This window comes from Pleurodeles waltl, chromosome 7 (genome assembly GCF_031143425.1).
Source record: "Pleurodeles waltl isolate 20211129_DDA chromosome 7, aPleWal1.hap1.20221129, whole genome shotgun sequence".
In the NCBI taxonomy this organism is placed as follows: Eukaryota; Metazoa; Chordata; class Amphibia; order Caudata; family Salamandridae; genus Pleurodeles; species Pleurodeles waltl.
In genome coordinates this window covers 1,385,018,104-1,385,037,250 of record NC_090446.1, presented here as the reverse complement: position 1 = coordinate 1,385,037,250, position 19,147 = coordinate 1,385,018,104, and the positions used below count along the sequence as shown (strand labels likewise).

The window sequence follows — 19,147 nt, the reverse complement described above, 5'->3', positions numbered from 1 at the left end:
ACATAATATTTTAGTGTCCTAATGCGAAGACAACCCCTGAAATGCATTAATAAAACCTGAGATGAGTGACACTTGGTAGGGCTGGTGTTCCTTATTAAAAAAAAAAGAACATTTGAGTTACGTTTCAACCTTACTATGTCATATAAAAAGTCAGTGAAAAACAACAATGTTGTTTCCTATGCAATGCATACCCTTTGAATTTCTTCTTAAACCCTTCAGTGCCCTGGCGCTGCTGCAGAGGACGTAACCATTACGTCCTAGAACCACCCATGGGCCTCCCATCCACCTCCCATGGGCAAGGATGGAATTTGAAGCGCTTTCCCTACCACCCCTGGACCCCCCCGATCTAATGACGTCAGCGCCTGATCGAAGATATTTGCTTCCAGCGTGTCTAGAGAGAAACAGGTTTCTCCTGCGACCGGGGGACACCTCTGAAAGAGGCATCGGGGTGAAAGGAAAGGCATTTCCTTTCCCTCAGTGTCTTTCAGCATTCCTGCTGCCCGATCACACCACGATTGAGCAGCAGGAATGCCCACCAGACACCAGGGAGTTTATTTTTGGCAATTTTAATGTCGAGGGGTGCGGCCCCTTGGGCAAGGGTCGCAATATTATTTATGCCATTTCTGCCCCCCCCCCCCCCCCCCCCCCCTTGGGGGCAGATCAGCCAACTATTTTTAGTGCAATCTGCCTCCAAGGGGGGCAGAAGCCAGTGATGCCAGGGTTTTTTTGTCTTTGTTTTTTTGTGTTGGGGGCGGCCCCTTGGGCAAGGGTCATCCCCCCCCTCCCCAAAGGGGGCACAGAACTGTTGACCGTTTCTGCCCTCCTTAAGGACAGATTGGCCTATTATTTTTAGACCCATCTGCTCCCGAGGAGGGCAGGAAACACTAGACACCAAGGGAAATTTCTAAATGTTTGGTGGCGGGGTGTTTGTCAACTAGCGAAGTATTTACATTTGTGATTATAACGGTTTATTTCTCCTTTTTGTTCTAGTGCAAAGCTTTTGCTTCCTTTGCTGCAACTCCTTACAGTTTTGGCAGTGATTGACCTGCACTTTGCGCAGCTGCATGTTTTATGTAAGAAAAAACTATTTACTCCAAATGAGTATTGTTGCCATGCATGAATGACATTTTTGTAAGTGGCGTACTAAATGCAGGATTGTGTGTGAAATTGTCCTTAGATTTGTGCACGATGATATTTGTGTTGTCTTATGTCTAATTTTCTTTTTAGTGGGATATCATTGGTGATTGCTGTGTCTGTGCAGAGTAGTTGCTGGTGAGTCTAGCTTTTTCAGGTGAGCGGTATAGGTTTTGAGTACATAACTCTTTGTGGTATAGTTTTTGAGTACATAACTCTTTGTGATAAAGCCACACTTTGTTTATTACTTATTTTACACAGTGCTGGTTGTTGTTGGCGCATTTGTTAAATTACACTTCTTAGAAAGGCTCATGAGTCCTCTTCTGACCATGATTATGAGACAGACTCTGCATCTGAGGCAGAAGAGGAAGTGCAATATTCTGGCATTGAATTTTCGGTCAGAGAGGAATCATCTGATGATGAAGCCACTCTCAGTGTGGATGAACTGCCTGTTTTAGAGAGGGATACTTATGTGCTGTTGGAAATGGCCTTTTTGCAGGGTCATCCCCAGTCCTTTTGCCTCCTTCCTCCTATTTTTTCTGACCTGTTTTTGTTGGCTTTAGGACTCTGGGCACTTTACCACTGCTAACCAGTGCTAAAGTACCTATGCTCTCTGTGTAAAGTGTACTGTTGATTGGTTTATCCATGATTGGCATATTTGATTTACTGGTAAGTCACTAGTAAAGTGCACTAGAGGTGCCCAAGGCCTGTAAATCAAATGCTACTAGTGGGCCTGCAGCACTGGTTCTGCCACCCACATTAGTAGCCCTGTAAACATGGCTCAGACCTGCCACTGCAGTGTGTGTGTGTGTGCAGTTTTAAACTGCCAATTCGACTTGGCAAGGCCTAAACCTTCCCTTTTACTACATGTAAGGCACCCCTAAGGTAGGCCCTAGGTAGCCCCATGGCCAGGGTGCACTGTATGTTTAAGGTCGGACATATACTAGTTTGTTTTATATGTCCTAACAGTGAAATACTGCAAAATTCGGATTTCAATGTGCAAGGCCTATCTCTCTCATAGATTAACACGAGGGCTGCCTTTAAATATCCTTAAATCACAGATTCCCTTTGAGAATAGATAAAAATGTGGAGTTTAGGGTCTCTGAAATCACAGTTTAAAAATACATCTTTTAGTGAAGTTGGTTTTTAAATTGTCTGTTTGAAAATACCACTTAAAGAAAGTAGGCATTTTCTTGCTTATACCATATACCATTCTGTGACTCTGCCTGTTTGTGGATTGTCTGTCTGGGTCAGTTTGACAGTTGGGCTGTTTTGCACCTCTCTAGACAGTGACACAAAAGGGGGCGGGGTGTAGCCTGCATATCCTGATGAGTCATGTGAGCTAGAGAGGAGGGAGGAGTGGTCGTTCACACCTGAAAGGACTGTGCCTGCCCTCACACAATGCAGTCTCCGACCCCCTGGTGTGCGTCTGGGGCCTGGCCTGGACAAGGAAGGATCTTGCAAACACTTGAGACTTTGCTTTGAAATTTGCCAACTTCAAAGGCAGAACTGGGTATAAGAAGAAGACCCAAAACCCCAGACTTTTAGAATCTTTCTGGAAACAAGAGGAACCTCTGCAAGGAGAAGAGCTGAAAAGCTGAAGGAGGAGTACTGTCGCTTTGCTGTGCTGCTTTGCTGGACTGGCTTACAGTTGCTGCTTCTTCCTGAAAAGAGAGCAAAGGGTGAACTTTGCTGTGTGTCCTGCTTGAGAAAATTCTCCACAGGCTTGGAGTAGAGCTTCCCTCCTTTTAAAAGTCTCAGGGACACCAAAGACTTCAGTTTCCTGCAGCACTGGGAACTGTGTGTTTTGTGCTGTTCAAGAGGAGAAACCACTGCAACGCCGGCAACGATGCCGATGGCCTGCACCGTGACCTGCCAATGCCACACGGAGTCACATTGCCTCGCTTCGCACCGCGACCCTGGTCTCACCAACGGCGTCATCGGACGACTTCACTGAGACGCTGCTCGCACCGCAACCTGTGGGCCCTGCACTCCGGCATCGCCTGCTCACACCGCAGCCTGGGCATCCCTGACAACGCCGCTCCTGCTGACACCGGCGCCACTGCCTGCACCGTGGACGAGGAACACGAAGCACCGTCCCATCCCGCTCTGCACCCCGGTCCACCAACCCCAGCACCATCGACTCCTGTGTCGTCACCAGGCATCCTGCCTGCACCGTGGCCTGTGGACATCGCTCGTGAGGGTCACGAAGCACCGTCCTGTCCCGCACCGCTGGCTTGGGCCTACCAACGACAGCGCTTCAGCAACTACGACAACGCTGCCAGCACCGTGACCTGGGGACACCGCACGTCGCACCGCCCCACTTCACACTGCAGCCCTGGTCTCACCGACGCCGCTGGATGCCATCACCGAGCCACTGCCTGCACCGTGACCACTGCACGTCACATAGTCCTGCTTCGCACCACAGCCCCGACGCCATCCACGCCGGCACACCTACCTTCATCAGCCTGGAGTTCGATCTGCAACGCATGTGACCTCAAGGGCCCGACGACTCCTGCACCGACTCCGGAACCGACACCGCGACATCAGTGACGCCGCTCTCCGGAGCTCACCGCGAAGATCACGATCCAAGGTACTGTTTGCGGGTCTTCCCGACACCGTAGCTGGCCCGCAACACCGCGGCCGACCTGAACTGTTGGTTTTGTTGATCACAACGCCGTGATAGCCCCAGGTGGAGCTATCGACTTTCAGGAACTGTAGTTTTGAGCAAATCTTGCAGAATTAATTTTTTTCTTACTGTATGTAGGATTGTTATCGTATTTGGTCTTGTTTTATATAGATAAATATTGGCTATTTTTCCAAAACTGGTGTGGTGTCCTTTTGTAGTGTTTTCACTTATTACTGTGTGTCATGTGCAAATGCTTACACATTGCTTCTGAGATAAGCCTGACTGCTCGTGCCAAGCTACCAAGGGGGTGAGCAGGGGATATCTGAGCAGGTATCTCCCTTATCCTGACTAAAATGAGGTCCCTACTTGGACAGGGTGCAAACCGACTGCCAACTAGAGACCCCATTTCTAACATGTGCCAAAAGTGCAGCAGCCTGGGCCATAAAGGCTTCCCATTGGAAGACCTGAACTATGGGTTTTCCCAAACATGGAGCCGCCAGAGTTGCCTGCCTTTACTGGCCTCCTGGAGCATAGAGTCAATAAGGAAAACCTTTTGCCTATCAATTTCTTTTAGTTGTTTATGGACTATGTATTTTTGGAAGAGATTGTTGAGCAGACTAACTTATTGCTGAGCACTATTTGAGGGACAACAGTACCAGACTTAAGCGACAATCTAGAGATACCCAGTGGATACCCACAAATCTGTAAGAGTTGAAAAGGTTCTTGGGTTTGACTTTTTCGATGGGGTTGATAAGGAAGCCGTCACTGTTTTCCGTCTGTTGGTCTACTAGTCCCTTGATGGCAACAGCTATGTTTCCTGCAACCATGACTCGTAATCGGTATTTGCTTCTTCTTTGGATGCTGCATTTTGTTGACAATGCTTTAGTCTTGCCATAAGATCACCATGATTCTGACCATCTTTTTAAGATTAGGCCTGTCCTTGATCACTTTTTTGATCGGTTTTCAGAAGTCTATGTTCCAGAGGAAGAAATATCTGTGGACGAGTCTTTGGTCCTGTTCAAGGGCCCTTTGGTTTTTAGACAGTACATTCCTAGCAAGAGGGAAAGGTATGGAATTAAGATGTTTATGCTGTCTGAAAGCAGTACAGAATATGTTTATAATTTTCGGGTTTACACTGGGAGGGATTCCAGTATTGACCTCCTTGGTTGTCTGCCCACTTTTGGAGTTAGTGAGAAAACTTTGCGGGAACTTGGTAGACGACTGTTTAACAAAGGTCACCATTTGTACCTAGATAACTTTTACACTGGAGTGCAATTGTTCAGGGAATTATTCAGAGTGGACACTGTTGCTTGTGGCACAATACGCTCTAACCGTAAAGGCTATACAAGTGAGCTTGTGTGTAAAAAACCTGAGAGGGAACAGTGCAGTGCCTTGCATAATGATAAGCTGCTAGCTGTGAAATTTGCTGACAGGAGGGATGTCTACATGCTGACTCTGACTACCATCGATAATGAGAGTACTTCCCGTGTCTGTTTAGGATCAGGTTGCCGAAGGGCGCAAACCTGCGTGCATTTTGGACTACAATAAGCACATGGCTGGTATAAATAGAGTAGATCAGAGGCTGGAACCTTACACTGCTGTTTGTAAGTCTTACATTAGGTATAATAAGTTAGCTCTTTATCTTTTCCATTTAGCAACTTTTAATGCTTTTATTGCGTTCAAGGATTGTTTTCCAGAGTCAAGGATGACATTCGTTAAATTTCAGGAGTCTGTGATAAAGAGCCTTGCTGTGGTGGAACAGGCAAGAGTTCTTAGAGAAGCAGTGGTGGAGGATGTGGCTAGATTGAAAGATCGCCACTTTCCTGATTACATTCCTCCCAAGCCCAATAAAGACTTTTCCGCTAAGAAATGTAGAGTCTGCGCCCGAAGAAGTATCCGGAGGGAGACTCATATGTACTGCCCCGACTGTCCTTTTAAGCCTGGGCTACCTGTAGCCGGCTGTTTCAGAAGTCACCACACCCAAAATAATTACTGGGAACTACTGTGAGAGGAAACTGCCTGTTCTATATTTTTTTATATTTTTTGTTCAGTTTCAGGGTTGGCATTACGGTCCTGTATTTAGTTGAGTTTTTGTAGTTTTGTACATACTTATGATTAGTGTTTTCTTTTTTGTTACAGAAAAAGTGCTGGCGGTGTGCGTGGAGTGGTGCTTGGTTGGCGGTGTGCGTGGAGTGGCGCTTGGCTGACGGTGTGCGTGGAGTGGCGCTTGGCTGACGGTGTGCGTGGAGTGGCGCTTGGCTGGCGGTGTAAATAGTGACTTCCTGTTGGCCACTACAAGACACTGCTTGCCAAATGCTAGTCCACAGACTCCGTCAGCTGGTGTGATTGCTGTGTCAGGCATGTGGGCGTATGAAAGTGATGGGCCCTTGAATGGCTGTCTGTTGATGTGAGTGTTGTAATGTGCTGGGCCTGCTGCTGGCGGCGTGCACGGTCTTGTGCATGTTACATATGAAAATTGTGCAAATGGACTGTAGAGCGGTTGGTGCCTTAACGTGGTTTACCGCTCACGAGCTGTGAGTCATTGGTTCAGTTTTTTGGCCTTTATTAACCCCTTAGCTGCTGGGCCTTCCTCACCCCCAGTGTGGGCACAGCACTTTCTGTAGGAAAACCTTGAAGTATCTACACAAATGACCCCTTGCTGAATTCAGAATTTTGTCTACTTTTCAGAAATGTTTAGCTGTCCGGGATCCAGCATTTGTTTCACACCCATTTCTGTCACTAACTGGAACGAGGCTGAAGCACCGTAAATAGTAAAAATGGGGTATGTCCCACTAAAACTCCAAAATTGTGTTGAAAAACGTGGTTGTCTGATTCAAGTCTGCCTGTTCCTGAAAGCTGGGAAGATGGTGATTTTAGCACAGCAAACCCTTTGCTGATGCCGTTTGCAGGGGGGAAAAAACACATGCTTTCTTCTGCGGCACTTTTTGTTCCATGTTCCCCCCAAAAACAAATTCTAGCTGTATTTTGGCTAATTTCTTGGTCGCCTCCAGGGGAACCCACATACTCTGGGTACCTTTAGAATCCCTAGGATGTTGGAAAAAAAGAACGCAAATTTGGCGTGGATAGCTTATGTGGACAAAAAGTTATGAGGGCCTAAGCACAAACTACACAAAATAGCCCAAAAAAAGGCTCAGCACAGGAGGGGGAAAAGGCCTGGCAGTGAAGGGGTTAATTTTTGGCATGATTGAGTATGCTTTCAGCATCTCAATATTGTGCTCTAGAAAGAACCAAATTTGTCACTGAAGTATCCTTAAAGCACAAACTAAACAAAGAACTAGCCACACAGTTGAAATGATGCATTTCAAATTTATTTTTGGTGAGTATTTAAACTTGTGTAGATCACTGGAACACAGCGTGTTTTGTGGATTGGTGTGCAAGCACATAATTCACTACTCAAATACGAGCACTCTAACAATAGCACACCGGAGATGGCATCAGATACATCAGCAAATCACAGTCAGATATGGAAGAGAAAAACATGAGCTATGAGGAAGATGACAGAGGATTAGGTGAAGACAGAGGAAGACAAAACTAATGGTAAGAGAGAAAAGGACAGAAGGACGAAATTCAAACGGTGGGAAGAGGCAGAACAAAGGGATAGGAAAAAGATGTATATGTAAATGAAGATGGTGAGAGAGAGAGAGAGAGAGAGACAGAGAGAGGAAAATAAATTATTCTTCACAATAAGACGTGCACTTTATAGGTAAAGCAGTGTTCAGACCTTACCTTTTCAACGATTCTTATTACCCCAGCAATCAGAGAGTCTTGGTCTTGCTGCCTCTTTGCACTGGTGTGCAAGAACACGCCATCCTTCTCAAACACCACCTTATAAAGAAAGAGGCACGTGAGAAAGTAAAGAATATATCTTATTATGATATTTCTGATGTCCAAAAACTGTTCCCAATGTCCTGAACGCCATACAGCAACACTATCCTTGTACTTTTAGACCTAAAACAGACATGAAACGGAAAACCGTGTCAGACAAACACCGTATTCTACTCTGGGCAGAGCCAATGGGATACTGGCAAAGGGCCATATATCCTGAAAGAACGAGTTACTTACCTTCGGTAACGACTTTTCTGGTGGATACATTAGCTACCTGTGGATTCCTCACCTCATGAATACTCCCATGGCGCCAGCATTCAACGGAAATCTTCTTACTAGTCTCTGCACGTCGACGAGGACGTCACTCTAGCCCACGCGACGCCGTCTGACGTCATACAGGCAATAAGAGGTCCTCGACGACGTGCGGACGTCAGTACCAATCATTTTTTACGTGCATGAGAACAACCAGGCAATGCAATGAAAGAGCAAGGCAACATCCCATTATATTGTAAAAATACACAACATTGTATGAATAACTGTAAATCTTTTTATATAAATATATATATAAAACTTTCTCTTTTAAAATATATACACACACCAAGTATATACACAAAGATATACATATATACATATATATAAATATATTATATACACATCTATTGCACCCTCAAAGACCAAGAGGAGCGCACTCAAGGATTACTTGGTAAGACCAGAAAGGCAACGGGGAGGCGGGTGGGACCGTGAGGAATCCACAGGTAGCTAATGTATCCACCAGAAAAGTCGTTACCGAAGGTAAGTAACTCGTTCTTCTGATGGATACAACTACCTGTGGATTCCTCACCTCATGAATAGAGTCCCAAAGCAGTACCACGCCCGGCGGTGGGTGCCTAAATGGTCAAACCAAGAAATCCTGCAGCACTGACCATGCAAAATGGCCGTCCCTTCTAACCTCAGAATCCAAACAGTAATGTTTTGCAAAAGTGTGAAGGGACGACCAAGTTGCGGCCTTGCAGATGTCGACCACAGGAACACCCCTGGCCAAGGCCGAAGTGGCCGACTTAGCTCTGGTGGAATGATCTCTAATGCCCTCAGGAGGATCCTTCTTTGCCAAAGAGTAACATATTTTAATGCAAAGAACAACCCACCTGGATAGTGTTCTCTTGTGGACTGCCTTTCCTCTCCTCTTGCCCACGTATCCAATAAACAGCTGATCCTCCAGCCTGAAATCCTTTGTTCTATCAATAAAGAAGCTCAACGCTCTCTTTGGATCCAGACGGTGCAGTCTTTCTTCCTCTTTGGAAGGATGAGGCGGAGGATAGAACGTGGACAAAGTAATTGCCTGAGCCAAATGGAAGGGTGAAACAACCTTCGGGAGGAAAGCAGCCTTGGTCCTCAACACCACCTTATCCCCATAAAAAGTTGTATAAGGGGGCTTTACTGATAAGGCCTGCAACTCACTCACTCTCCTTGCTGATGTTATAGCTATCAGGAAGACTGTTTTTAAAACCAAATACCTCAAGGGGCAAGAATGCATAGGTTCAAAAGGGGACCCCATAAGGAAAGTCAGGACCAAGGACAAATCCCATTGCGGCATAACGAATGGCTTTGGAGGATATTGATTTAGAAGACCTTTCAAGAATCTGATAACAATAGGGGATTTAAATAAAAATGGTTGGTCTGGAAGACATATGAAGGCTGACAAGGCCGATAAATAACCCTTAATGGTAGCCACTGCACAACCTTTCTGCGCCAGAGATAGAGCAAAAGACAAAACGTCCGATAGATGAGCATGCAAAGGATCAATCTGCCTCTCTCCACACCACGCAACAAATTTAGACCACCTATTAGCGTAGATAGATTTAGTGGAGTGTCGCCTGGCCGCTAATATAACATCCACTACCTCAGGCGGGAGAGAGAAGGAACTCAGGTTGCCCCGTTCAATCTCCAGGCATGTAGGTGCAGACTCTGGAGGTTGGGGTGTAGAACCTGCCCCTGCGACTGCGAGAGGAGGTCTGCCCTGAAAGGGAGACGGAGCGGCGGGCACATTGAGAGTTGGAGAAGGTCGGAGTACCACACCCTCCTTGGCCAATCCGGAGCTATTAAGATTACTAGAGCCCGGTCTTGGCGAATCTTCCTCAATACTCGAGGAATCAAGGGTATGGGAGGAAACGCGTAAAGCAACTGGCCGCACCAGGTTATTTGAAACGCGTCCCCCAACGCCCCCTGCATCGGATACTGAAGGCTGCAGAACAACGGACAATGCGCGTTCTCTCGAGTGGCGAACAGATCTACCCGAGGAAACCCCCACCTCTGGAAGATTAAACGGACTTGATCTGGATGGAGACGCCACTCGTGTTCTGCCGAGAAGTGGCGACTGAGACTGTCCGCACGCACGTTCAAAACTCCGGCCAGATGGTTTGCTATCAAGCAAATCCGATGGTCCTTTGCCCAGGACCATAGTCGAAGAGCTTCTCTGCAGAGAAGGTACGACCCCACTCCTCCCTGCTTGTTTATGTACCACATCGTGGTAGTATTGTCCGTTAGGACCTGTACCGACTGACCACGAAGGGAAGGGAGGAAGGCCTTGAGAGCCAGACGTACAGCCCGTAACTCTAACAGATTGATATGAAACATCTGTTCCTCTGGAGACCAAAGACCTTTGATCTCCAGATCCCCCAGATGAGCTCCCCACCCTAGAGTGGAAGCATCCGTTATGACTGTGGCCACTGGTGGTGACTGCTGGAACGGCTTTCCTTGTGAAAGATTGTTGCTTGCAATCCACCACTTCAAATCCACAGCAGCATCTCTGGAGATCTTGACAGTACCCTCTAGATCCCCTCTGTGTTGAGACCACTGCCTTCGGAGGCACCACTGAAGAGCCCTCATGTGCCAGCGAGCATGCGTGACCAACAGAATGCAGGAGGCAAAAAGACCGAGCAGACGAAGGACCTTGAGGACTGGAACTACCGCTCCATTTCGAAACATTGGAACCAAATCCTGAATATCTTGAATCCGCTGAGGCGGAGGAAAGGCCCGACCCAATGTTGTATCCAGTACTGCCCCTATGAACAGGAGGCGTTGAGAGGGCTCTAGGTGAGATTTGGGCTCGTTCACCGAAAAACCCAGGTCGAACAACAACTGGGTTGTTGACTGCAGATGATGTGACACAAGCTCCGGGGACTTGGCTTTGATCAACCAGTCGTCCAAGTAAGGGAATACTGCTATCCCCTTCCTTCTGAGTTCTGCCGCAACCACCGACATCACCTTTGTGAAGACTCGAGGTGCTGAAGTAAGACCAAACGGAAGGACCGCAAACTGATAGTGTTGCGATCCCACCACAAACCGGAGATACTTCCTGTGTGACTTGAGTATCGGGATATGAAAGTAAGCATCCTGCAAGTCGACAGACACCATCCAGTCTTCCATGTTCAACGCCAAAAGCACCTGTGCTAGGGTCAGCATCTTGAACTTTTCCTGCTTGAGGAACCAATTCAAGATCCTCAGGTCCAGAATTGGTCTCAAACGACCATCCTTCTTGGGAATCAGGAAATACCTTGAGTAAACTCCTCGACCCCTTTCCTGCTCCGGGACCAACTCCACCGCGCCCTTTGAAAGGAGGACTTGCACCTCCTGTTCTAGCAACAGGAGGTGTTCTTCTGAACAATACGAAGGGCGGGGCGGGATGAGGGGCGGGAACTCCCGAAAGGGAGGGGTGTAGCCTTTTCCCACAACACTGAGAACCCAAGTGTCCGATGTAACAGTCTTCCATTTGGTGAGAAAATGCTGTAATCTTCCCCCTACAGGAGAGGAGTGAGTGGGAAATGGTGGAAGCCTAAGGCTGCTTCCCCTGCTGCACCCCGCCAGAGGATGAGGAAGAGGCAGAGTGCTGCTGAGAGGCTCCTCTGGTGCGGACCCTACCTCTCCCCCTGAAAGATCTATAGGGATGGGAAGAAGCAGGTTGCTGATATCTCCCCCGAAAGGAAGAGGAGGAAGAGCCACGCCCAAATCCACGAAACATCCTGAAGAATCTGGAAGAGGCCGTGGAAGAAGGAGCTTGGAGCCCTAACGACTTAGCCGTGGCCCTGCTTTCCTTAAAACGTTCCAAGGCCGAATCAGCCTTAGCTCCAAACAGTTTGTCCCCATCAAACGGGAGATCCAACAATGTGGACTGTACATCTGCCGAAAAGCCCGAGTTACGGAGCCAGGCCTGTCTCCTTGCCACCACAGTTGTGCCCATTGCCCTGGCTACCGAGTCGGTGGTATCCAGTCCCGTCTGGATAATTTGGGTCGCAGCAGCCTGGGCATTTGAGACAAGATCCAAAAGACCCTGGGGAAGCTCTGTAAACGAAGAGGAAATGTCATCCATCAGAGCATGAATATACCTCCCCAGGATACAGGTTGCATTGGTGGCTTTTAACGCCAGACTGCAGGACGAAAAAATCTTCTTCGACTGCGCCTCTAGCTTCTTTGAATCTCTGTCCCCAGGCACCGTCGGAAAAGAACCAGGCGCTGACTTGGACGAACAGGAGGCCTGCACCACCAAGCTCTCCGGCGTAGGGTGCCTAGATAGGAAACCAGGGTCAGTTGGAGCCGTCCGATACCTCCTGGCCACGGCTCTGTGAACTGCTGGGGAAGATGCCGGCCTCTTCCACACCTCTAACACCGGGTCCAGCAGAGCGTCATTAAATGGTAACAGAGGCTCCGCCGCGGCTGAGGCCGGATGTAACACCTCTGTCAAAAGGTTTTGTTTTGCCTCCACCACCGGCAAAGGCAGGTCCAAAAAACTAGCTGCCTTCCGTACCACTGCATGAAAGGAAGCAGCCTCCTCAGTATATTCCCCCGGGGACGAAAGGTCCCACTCAGGGGAAGTGTCCAGCCCACTGGCCGACTCCAGTCCACGCAGCCCATCACCCGAGTCCTCTAGCTCTCCTTCCTCTAGGGCTCGTTGGTACTCCTGCTCTTCTAATACACGGAGAGCACGTCTCCTTGAATGAAGTCGTTGCTCAATACGCGGAGTCGACAATGCCTCCGCCGAAGTCGAAGATCGGCGCCGATCTTCAGAAGCCACCGACGCCGCATCCGGCGCCACAGGTAACTTCGGCGCCGACGGAAGAGCAGCTGAAGCAGATGGACCCACCGGAGTCACAGGCCGAAATCCCGACGTCGACGGGATGGAAATCCCCGGGGCCAATCCTTCTGAAGCCACCGGAGCGGACACCGGCGCCGACATTGGCGCCGAGCCCACGTTCCCAAACGGGAGAAAGGGCATAAAGGGTGCCGGCCGAAGAGGCGCAGGATCACCCAAAGAAAAGGCCAAAGGCCCAGCCGGAGCACCCCCTGGAGCCATCTGTTGGAAGATGGCATACATCGCATTCAAGAATGCGGAACTATCGGCTCCAGGGGTGGGAAAAGCCGGATACTGGGGTGCCTGTCTCGGAGGCGACCCCGAAAACACTTGAGGCTCCAATACCTCAATCACCGACGCCTGTCCAGGTGAAGTTGGAGACGCCGGAGAGGGCAACGGCGTCGAAGGATGCGGCGTAACCATGGGACTGACCTCCCATGTCCTTCGGCGCCGATCCGGAGACCTGGAACGAGTCTCCTTTGAATGACGCCGAGATTCTCTACGGCGCCGGGAGTCTCGATGAGGCCGATGTCTTGGGGAAGAAGACTTCTTGTGATGTTTCTCCTTTGACTTGGCCATAAACAGCTTCGCCTCACGTTCCTTGAGGGCCTTTGGATTCATGTGCTGACATGAATCACAAGTCGAGACGTCGTTGTCGGAGCTCAAACACCAAAGGCAATCGGAATGAGGATCCGTCACCGACATCTTGCCTCCACATTCACGACAAGGCTTAAATCCAGACTTTCTCTGCGACATTATTTCCACAGCGAAAGACTACGCAGCAAGATATACACTGTAACCGCAAGAGTAACAGTTGCTCCCTCGAAGATAACCGTTTCGAATGCACGGAAAAAAGGGAACTGACGTCCGCACGTCGTCGAGAACCTCTTATTGCCTGTATGACGTCAGACGGCGTCGCGTGGGCTAGAGTGACGTCCTCGTCGACGTGCAGAGACTAGTAAGAAGATTTCCGTCGAATGCTGGCGCCATGGGAGTATTCATGAGGTGAGGAATCCACAGGTAGTTGTATCCATCAGAAGTTCTCCTTTACCTATTCAGCTGAGATCCCTTTTGATAAGCGGTATAGGGTTGTCAGACATTTTCAAAAGATTTCAATTGGTTTATTCAGCTGACAACAGATCTGGGCACGAACATCCATTTAAGGACCCACTCCACCAAATCTTGGGCACTACTCAAACTGTATCAATGCTCACTGTTGAGCAGTGTGATACACACCTTCAAAAGCAAACAGCGCCTCTCTGGCTCCATTTGTTGATGTCACAAACTCTATAGTAGTACTAAAGTAACACATAAAAATGATGAGATTAATTTCCCTTCTCTTGAGATTAGAGAAGCTCTCCATCCACTGGCATGTGGCGGGAGTCTCATTGACCGGTCAGACAGTAAGACATGAAAGCAACATACAAAGGTTATTGGGAAGACAAGCTCAGCAATATTCTGTGACATCACAATGTGTTCTGGTGGTTATCATTCTAACCGAAGTTGTCATAAGGTAGTTTGGAGAATGAAGTAAGATCCAGACTCTTCTTATATCTAGGTTGTTTATTTCCAGTTGGTTGTAAGAAACAGAGATACATGTACTCGCCCAACCGACACAACTCTGACCTCTGCCAAGCACCACATTCCAAAGTTCTCTTTCCCGTCACAGCCTACCCGTTAACATTCCACATCCCCTGTGTCGTAACATTCTACCCATTCTACCTAATACATCACTACAGAGAGCAAAGCCAGAATTTCATTTTAGTTTTAATACCATGAAAAGTACTGACCAGAGAACTGATAACATAAAGCAAGTATGATCCTTAATTTAACTGCCATAATCAGGTGTGCCTCTAAAAACCTGTAAAGATAGGTCTGTCAATCATATGTCAACCAATCCTCTGAAAGAACAGCAATTCTGAGGAAGAAGCGTCAGTCACTTTTAGGGAAATCATGACACTTGATTGACCCTGACACAGTGTGCTTTCTGAACAACTTTTAGGCCTACCCGCGAATTGGTGGAACTAGGTTATCAGCCCATCTGCACAGTGTGAGTGCTGAAATTATACTAATAAATATTTTATGTATTCTGAATCTGCATAGAAAATGAACACAGAAAATAGTGCACAGCTCGAAAATGTGCCCACTTGAATAGCCACCACCTCCTATGTAATGTTTTACTAAAAGCGTATTGATGATTATTTAGAACGTATATGAATGTGAAATTTGCAGTAATATGTTATATGTACGATTAAATGCTATGTATTTGGCTAAAATTAACTATAGACCTCAAGTTAGCGAGTTCTAGGCCTTAGTATTGCACAGCCTCATATTGAAAATTGCAATGTCAAAATAAAGTATGATCTCATGTTTAGTGAATAATAAAGATGTATTGTTCTAACTAAAGGTTGACCGAATCGTAGCAGTAGCAAAATGTTTTCTCATGAGGAAATGTGTAGAAACCTGAAATTTCTTAACTGTTACAAATGTTAACTCGAAGTGTGAGAAAGCGATGCTCCCAGGAACTAACAATGGATGTACTAACGGAAGGACAGACAGTTACAAAAATTGTTTCTCGACGAGTCGAACGATGTGTGCATGAAAAGAAGAGCCATTCATTAACGTGTGAAAGACTGTTTAGTTATATCTTAGATTTGAAACATTAATTTTACTGGACAAATGGCAAAACGTATGATTTTCTGACCAATGGCAACGTGGGAAGTTTCTGGACAACTTTAAATTAACAGGACTGCAAACCAAAGATGACACCATTCACTCCAGAGCATCATTCTACTTCCTTTTTCCACTCGTTTGCGTGCTATTGATTATTCATGCTAAAGGAGCTATTGAGTTCCTAGAGGCTTTATATTGCTTAAATCTTGATTTGGACTTCGGTCCTTAGACTTTGCTTATAATGGTTCGGGTTGCTTAGAGCCCACCTACCGAACTATTCATTTTCCTGGCCCAATTGCTGATGCTGACTGAACTGATGTCCGCCTGACAAAGATTATCACATTTTACTAATCCATAAGGAAAGGTATACTAATTGCCAATGTTTTTATTATTGATTTGTCTTTTGTTTCTAGGTACCAACTGCTGCTTTTTGATACAGCCATAGTTAGATGTTTTCTAAATTCATGTTGACTAAATCTTTTGCAGTCCAAAAATGCTAATGCTAATCTGGGAATAGGGAATATTCCTCTGTTCAACTAAATTGCTATTTAATGTTATTCAATTGCTGAATTTAGATGTATGTTATTTGCATCGCGCAATGACTCTTGGTCTGTACTTCGGCATTAGAGGGGTTAGTTATAAATGCTTTAATTAAGTTGAGATTCTTTAGAAGATTCAGTCAATCAGTGTTGTTTTTATACATGTATCATATGGTTTTGAGATTCATTTACATGATACTAGCATTGTTAATCTAGGGAAATAAACATTTTAACTTTTACTAAAGGTGTAGTTATTCGTGACCAAATGGGTCATGGTGCGTGAAAATTACTGACTCAAAAGGAATTTTATTGTCGGATTTGATGATATTTATGCCCTGCATGGACTTAGGATGTGAACATCTTAAACGAGTAAAAAGGTCCATCGAACCTCTAACGCGTCCCCTTATCAACTAATAAGCCAAATAAGGTTAGACGCGCGCACAACAGTCCACGGAAATATCAGGGCATTTTCACATGCTTTGTTGTGGGCTCCATAGTATTCTTATTATATACCTCTTCCCCTGGTGCCATCATCTGATCCTTTACATTACTGGACCTCCTACATGTAGACAACATGCATGTGTCTCTCTTTATTGCTCATTCCCGTTTAGCTAATTTCATTCCTCAATTCTCAATAGCACGACCATTATTCTCTGCTGAACGGGCCTAGGAGGGAGGGAGATGGGGACAGGTAAGAGTTGCAGGATTGGATGAGTTTTTGAAGTTTGGGACTATGTAGTGCTTGTTTACACTAAAACCCTCCAAACAGTCCTCTCCTTCCTCTGTCTTAAATCTTGGGGTACTATTTGATTCTGGGATTTGTGTAAAGTACAAACTTTCAGAACTTTTGCAGCCACTATAGTTAGAATTCAGATATTCAATGTAAAACCGATACACTCTCACCCTACTTCATAATTTCAAATCAATTCTTGATAAACTGGTTATGCACATGTGGATTACTGACATATTCTGCTTGTAGTTCTTCATAAACGTTCCTTCTCTCCTCTTAAAAAGTGATCAAGTTTTCAAAGCTTGCAATTCATATCTTTATGGAAATCCAAGGCCTATGCAGAACCTTACCTACTGCATTGGCTCGCATTTTTCATCTGTTCAATTAATCCCTTCTTCCTAATGTTAGCTCTAATCCTTTTCAAAACACCCGTGGGCCACTTCAAGCATGCCTTCAATTGCCATTTCTGGTCCACTACTCTGCAGCACCCTCTCACCTCTGGGGGGCCCCATTTGCTTCTTACTAGACTTCAAGTGTGCCCTTAGATCACATTTGCTTAACAATGGGTCTCTCGAACGCCACTGCAAAAAGCTTACCTTCTCTAGTTGCTTTTATGAAACTACCCACAAGATACACAGACCTGATCATCCTTAGTTAATCGAGAAGCATTCCGGTTGTATACCTTTACTGTTTGCATCCCCAGACTAATGTACATATCCAATGCGTCACCTAATTGTCACCAACCAAAGTACATTGATGCAATTTGTATCATTATTTGTTACAGCTAAGAAAAGCATATTTATTCCAAAAGCTTTGAGCAGAACACAACTAATTAAAATGGCTTCTCATTAATATTTAACAAATTGCTTCAGGGTTTTGGTTCACAAGTGTATTTCATAACAGGGCCCACCCTGCAGAAATGTTATTGAACTGCTAAGCCCTTTTGAGGTGGATGTATGGACAGATTTTGACATGGAGTTGGGTTAGATGTCCCATTTTTCAGGACAGCTGGCCATCTAGAATTTTGGGAGGGTCTGCCAAGGGTCTCCACCCCTGTGTTTTACACACCCTTCTAATTAACCTTGGCAGGTTGAACCCACCCTCTGGACTTTACATACAACAGTACCTATTCTATCCAAATTTTAAATTTCTTATTCCTCATGGCACATTGTCAAGAAAGAAGAGCTATTAGATCAAATAGGATTGATGAGGTTTTTTCATCTAACCCAACTCCACGCCAAAATATCACTAAACCTAAGCCAACTTCTGCCCGTAGTACCTATCAAGCACTCGAAAAAACATTGAAGAAGACGGTGAAATGATGGGAATCTGCCTCACTAAGAAAATATTTAGAAACAGACCGCATCCCACAAGGCCTACATATCTTGATTTTACCACCCGCAGACACAGTCAATCTGGATTGTATTGCACAATGGGAATCTAATCTCAAAGAAGCATCTAACAATATGATAAAAACAATTGATAGACATATCTAATGAAGGATATGAAAAAGCAAAACAAGAAGACAATAAACTGTCTAAAAGGATAGAAGAAGCAAATTGGGGTGACGTCACAAAGAAGAACAATGAGATCTTGAACAACATTATAGATGAGTATGAAGAGGATCTTATAAAAAGGAAAAACCAAAACTAAACTGATTATCGACTAGGATGCATATATACCTTTGCTAAAAAATATGCCTCTACAACTAAGCTAACAATAGGACCACCATCTCAACCTGGACAAGTTTTAAGTTCAGATATTGAATCACCTGAATCTAGCCTAGGAAATAGTTCATCCACATATAAAGTTAATGTTATTGAGGAGGTTCAACACCACCGAACAGATATCAGGACGCCAAACATCCCAAATACAAAATCCACCCAAGACTTAAGACAAACCCGGCAGCCCAATAAAGCAACACTGGGGTGACCAATCGAGCCAGAAGGAAGGAACAAGAAAAAGTACCCTCAGCATTAACAATCTAGTTACTAATGTATCTAACATCAATTTACAACAAACTGAAACCAATCTTCTAAGAAAAGGTCTATTCTTCTGTCCTACTGCAATGTGGGATATAACTAAACACAAATTGAGCTCTTCAAATTCAATCGGAATTTGAAATTATGTTTCTTCTTTCATGATAAACCTGATAAGAGTGTGACTAAAACACAGATGAATTACACCTAATATTATGTGCTGGACCTTGAAGATATCCATGTTCTCACTCATCTCTCAGAAATCTGAAATTATTCTAACTCTCTCATGCACACTACAGAAGAATTGGAAATAGACAATGGAGCAATAAACACCACTAATTTTAAAAATAAGTCTAACTTTTGCCTCCAGCTGACACCAGGCAACATCACTAATGCAACCAATTGACAGTCTCTCATGATTTGGAGAAGGAATATCAGAGATACAAGAAAAAAATAAAAATAATTCTACCGAAAAATATTACTTCCTAGGAG

At 45.6% G+C, this 19,147-nt stretch overlaps 1 protein-coding gene across 3 annotated transcripts in view; it reads right to left on the bottom strand.

The window, feature by feature from the left end:
- Positions 1–19,147, bottom strand: part of TBC1D17 (TBC1 domain family member 17) — a 416,105-nt gene that overhangs the window by 353,361 nt on the left and 43,597 nt on the right. For 2 of the 3 annotated variants that reach the window (XM_069200946.1, XM_069200947.1), the window contains exon 3: positions 7,511–7,610. In XM_069200946.1, the coding sequence (XP_069057047.1) occupies positions 7,511–7,610 (100 nt within the window). The remainder of the gene's footprint in view (positions 1–7,510; positions 7,611–19,147) is intronic. The other variant, XM_069200945.1, reaches the window with a different exon arrangement.